This window comes from Penaeus vannamei, chromosome 32, assembly GCF_042767895.1.
Source record: "Penaeus vannamei isolate JL-2024 chromosome 32, ASM4276789v1, whole genome shotgun sequence".
Lineage (NCBI taxonomy): Eukaryota > Metazoa > Arthropoda > Malacostraca > Decapoda > Penaeidae > Penaeus > Penaeus vannamei.
The window spans coordinates 25,524,548-25,529,547 of NC_091580.1; the positions used below are offsets into that span (position 1 = coordinate 25,524,548).

At 47.1% G+C, this 5,000-nt stretch overlaps 1 protein-coding gene across 12 annotated transcripts in view; it reads left to right on the plus strand.

Moving 5' to 3' along the window:
• The window catches only part of Pka-C1 (Protein kinase, cAMP-dependent, catalytic subunit 1), an 865,648-nt gene that overhangs the window by 574,849 nt on the left and 285,799 nt on the right, over positions 1 to 5,000 (plus strand). For all 12 annotated transcript variants that reach the window (XM_070144823.1, XM_070144822.1, XM_070144825.1 and 9 more), the window contains one exon: positions 983 to 1,420. In XM_070144823.1, the coding sequence (XP_070000924.1) occupies positions 983 to 1,420 (438 nt within the window). The remainder of the gene's footprint in view (positions 1 to 982; positions 1,421 to 5,000) is intronic.

Genomic DNA, 5,000 nt, shown 5'->3' on the forward strand with positions numbered 1-5,000 from the left:
GTGAGAATTTTATTTTCGATCAAAGGAATATACCTAAATGGGGAGGTTATGCGAAAAAAACGAATAAAGTGGTAATCGTGGGGTGGCTGAGTAATAGAGCAAGAAATCACTTGAAAAAAAAAACATTTTTAATCAAAAGAAATTAAATGGAAAAATAAGAGGATGTTTATTTTCTCTCTCTCTCTCTCTCTCTCTCTCTCTCTCTCTCTCTCTCTCTCTCTCTTTCTCTCTCTCTCTCTCTCTCTCTCTCTCTCTCTCTCTCTCTCTCTCTCTCTCTCTCTCTCTCTCTCTCTCTCTCTCTCTCTCTCTCTCTCTTTCTCTCTCTTTCTCTCTCTTTCTCTCACTCTCACTCTCACTCTCACTCTCACTCTCTCACTCTCTCACTCTCTCTCTCTCTCTCTCTCTCTCTCTCTCTCTCTCTCTCTCTCTCTCTCTCTCTCTCTCTCTCTCTCTGACATATATGTACATATATAGAGAGATAGATAAATGAAAGAGAGAGAGAAAGAAATTAAAGGACTTGTTTCTCATTGTTTCCATTGCCGGTACTGCCCATGCAGTGACGTCCTACATGAGATATATGTTGATGTCACCAACGTGAGAGTACATTTTTTGCTAATATATTATCACTGCTTTCGTATAGAATTTTGTTTAACCGTTCTACTCTTTTACATTAATTCTGGGATTTGGTCTAGACAGATGCATATTTAAAAAATGTGGTAACAATTTTCTTGGAATTTAGAAGCTTAAGAAAAAAAAAAGTTTTCATGTCGGTGTTGACTCTTATGATGTGAATAATTCCATTTGTCGTCTTTTCGGAACCAAAATAAAGTTAGTCTTTTTAAGACAGAAAACCCGCGGTGGTGTATTATGAACATGTAAACCAGAAGTGGCTTACAAACAGAACTAAAATGTAAGGAAAATGAAGAGCCGCTGTTGCTTTCCTCTGACTCTTCGTCTAATGACTTCGCTTTCTTCTCCCCAGGCAAGAAGGGCCCGGCGTCGTCGTCGGAGGTGGTGGGGACCGGCTTCCGGCCCATCAACGGCGCCCCTTCGCCCTCACAACCCACGCCGCCCTCGTCCACGCCCTCCCACACGCCCTCGGCCCCGTCTTCGACCCAGGCCGGCGGAGGCAGCGGAGGAGGTGGAGGGGGAGTCCTGACCACCTCGAGCAAGAGCCAGCAGGCGGACTCCAGTGGACGCAGCAGCAGGAACAAAGAAGCGGACAGGATCGGCAAGAAGGAGTCACGTGACCAGAGCAGAGACCCGTTCAACTTCATCAACATCAAGAAGGAGACGAGCTCGCCCAACATCAGCTCGCACGCCTCGTCCGACGCGACCATCCCGACTCGCCCGCCCAAGTCCAACTCCTCCAACCCCCTCGTCATGCCGCGGGACAAGCAGGCCGACAAGCCCTTCGACTGTGAGTGTTGATGCTTTGTAGTTTCCGCCATTTCCTTCCAGATTTTCTTTTTTTTTAGGCTTAGGACTTTTTGTTCTTTGCCAAGGACATGTTGGTGTGAATGTGTGCTTTTTAATTTATTGTGTGTGTTTGAAAAGGTAACAATATTATGGGGAAATGGGATGTTCAATTTTAATTGTCACTTTTTTAGTATTGTATTTGAAGTGTAAGGGGGTAATTGGTACCGATTATGAATATTTTGGAGATAGAGTGATAAACAGACAGACAGAGAAACAAACAGACAAACAGAGACAGACAGACAGACGCACACACAGAGCGAAAGAAAGAGATCGAAAGAGAGGCAAAACGAGCGAGAGAAGAAAGGGAAAAGCAAAAAAACAAAAAAAACGAGCGAACGAACGAGGTCACGCCGTCAGGTATAAGGGCGTCAGTTGGCACGTGCCCCAGCTCCCAATCACGGCCCGTAATCTCCGTCTTAATCTCCTATCTCCATCAAGTATGTGACAGATGACAGATTCCTCTTCAGACGGCGAGACAAAAGGAGTCCAGATAAAGGCTTCGGAAAATGTTACGGATAATGATAATCCGGTTGGGCGACGTACGCAACCGGAAAGATAGCTGGAGAGGGAGAGGGAAGGGGAGGGAGAGGGGAAGGGGGGAGAGTGGGAGAGGTAGAGGGAAGTAGAGAGAGAGGGGGAAGGGGGAAGGGGGAAGGGAAGGAGAGTGGGAGGGGAAGAGGGAGGCAAGTGGAGAGGGAGACGGAAAAGGAAAAGAAGGGGAAAGGGAGAGGGACAAAGAGAGCGAGAGGGAAAGGGATATGACTATGGATAGCAAATAGGAAGAAGAAAAGAGGAAGAGGGAAAGAAGGAGACAGAGGGAGGAAAAGGAAGACGAAGAAGGAGAGGTAGATTAGAAAGAGAAGAGAGAGAGAGAGAGAAAGAGAGAGGGTGGCGACAATTTTTCTAATCCGTCGGCAGGATTTCTGTGTCGGTGTTCTGACAATACAAGCGCAGCGCTAACCGGGGTGGCCCTTATATGGAGCGTAAGAGGTCGTTGGAATTTAATATTCGAGATTAAAAAGAAAAAAAAAAAGTAGTTCCCCTTTCTCACGTTGCCGGTCCGAGTCACCTTCGGAGATTTTTAAATGTTGCTGGGTAACTCTACTATTGGGATCTTTCGCTGTTTTTCATGTCTTTTTTTTCTTTTCTTTTTTGTCTTTTTGCTGTGTCGCCTTATATGGCCTCTGTGGCACTAGTTTTAATGTTTCTTTTAGCCGAGTGTCACCGAGCGAGGGAGGGTTCAGGTTGGAAGGGGTGCGAGGGAGGAGAGGGGATGGGGAGGGGCAGCAGGGGGAGGGTTGGAGGAGGAGGGGATGGGTGGAGGACGGCCATGGAAGGAGGGGAAGAGGGGAAGGCGAGAGAGGGTAGGAGGGAAGGAGGGGTAGAAGACCTGCCTCCTTGCTAATTAATCGCGTAGATGATGTGACCAGGTAGGGTTGGCGTTGATGGCCATCTTTGGTCACGGCCATCTGATTTCTGTTTTTTTCTTTTATTTTTTTTCCTTTTTTTCTAGTTGTTCGGAGCGATGGGATGGTCAATGGTCAGTTTCTATTTGTTGGCTACTCGGGCACTGCCATTAATACCCGGGTGCTCGGTGGGTATGGGGTTGTAGTCGAGATGTAGGGTCAGTTATGTGGAGGAGAGAGGAACAAGGTACAAGGTATACGAGGCGTAGGTAGATGACCTTAAACGGCGCGGGGGTTGGTCTCCGGGACCTCGTGTCAGCTGTCAATGCCCGTGTTTTCTCTCTCTCTCTCTCTCTCTCTCTATTCTTTCATATTATATGATCGTATTCTTCCCCCTTCCTTTTTTAGCTTTCCTCCTGGAAAAATAACGGCGGAGCGAGAATCGAGAGAAGGAATTCCCGAGCGCGAATTTTAGAATCAGACGCGCGTGATTGGCGAAGCCCGAGCGATCGGGTTGACGTTTGACTCCGGCGGCAGGGAAATTCTCCGGGGGTTTTGCCCCACAGAGAAAAAGCAAGGTTTGAGGGCTAGCCTTTTCTGGGCTCTGTGCTTGGTTTGCAACATTGATTGCGTGTTAGGCATTTGCTATTGAAATACAATATATTTATGTATATATATGTGTATGTATCTCTCTCTCTTTCTCTCTCTCTCTCTCTCTCTCTCTCTATCTATCTATCTATCTATCTATCTATCTATATATATATATATAATATATATATATATATATATTTATATATATATGTATATAAACACATACGTATACACATATAAACATATAAAGTCGTTACGTTTAACTAAATTCTTTTCATTTCTGCCTCGCTTTTCCACCTGCTCGAATATTGAACATTGCTTTCATGGGTTGATCTCGAATTCTTGCCACGCGCACGCCAATTTCAGTCGCCTTCCATGGGCTAGCTGAGTGTATCCTGCACAAACCCATTTTTTATGAACCTTCACCGTTTTCTATGTGTCCGTTCCATTCTTTTCAAGTTCCCCCTGACTTGCGTGCTTCCCATGCAAAGTGTTTCTTGTGCAAGTTGCATATGGAATTTATTATCGAAAACTGACGATAGTGAGGCATGAATAAGATATTTTGCATAAATGTATAGATTTTTTTCCCGGGGTATGCAGATGGTGCGCTCACATGGACAAAAGGATAAATGGAAAGAGAGGGGAAGAGAGAGGGAGAGGGGAAGGATCAGGTGTTGCTGTAAGAGAGGTAAAGGATGGCTCGGTTGGCATAGAGCAGGATATGGTCTCGATTTTTAAACACCTTTTGTAAACACTCAACTTCACATTTTCTCTCTCATCTCCGGGTGTTTATTTTTAATATTGAATCGCGGGTTCTTGTGAGAGGCCATTAATCATATCCCCGACATTCTTCTTTTCCTCTGTCTCTCTCTCTCTCTCTCTCTCTCTCTCTCTCTCTCTCTCTCTCTCTCTCTCTCTCTCTCTCTCTCTCTCTCTCTCTCTCTCTCTCTCTCTCTCTCCCTCTCTCCCTCTCTCCCTCTCTCCCTCTCTCCCTCCCTCCCTCCCTCCCTCCCTCCCTTCCTCCCTTCCTCCCTTCCTCCCTTCCTCCCTCCCTCCCTCCCTCCCTCCCTCCCTCCCTCGCTCCCTCCTTCCCTCTCGGCGCCGCCCATGAATATAAAACTCCCAGGAATCATTAGCAAAACAAAAGGCATGAACCCCGTCGAAATCCAAGCGGTAACTGGCGAGCGCGGAAATGCTCTCGGCGGCTAATTGTGTTTCGCGGCGCCTAAGAAGAGAGACGTCTCGGCGGTTCCCAGAGTGGACAAGGAGAGACGATTCCGCGCCATCTGTTGTCTGAGAAAACAACTAATTCTCTCCGTGGCGCCCTTGTTCAAGTGTCAGGTGAGGAGGAGGCTAGGGGGAGGAGAGAGGTGAGGTGAGGGGAAGGAAGGAGAGGAGATGAAGGGAAGGAAGGGGAAGAGGTGAGGGGAAGGAAGGAGAGGAGGTAAGGGGTAGGAAGGGGAAGAGGTGAGGGGAAGGAAGGGGAGGAAGTGAGGAAGAGGAAGGGGAGGAGGTGAGGGAAAG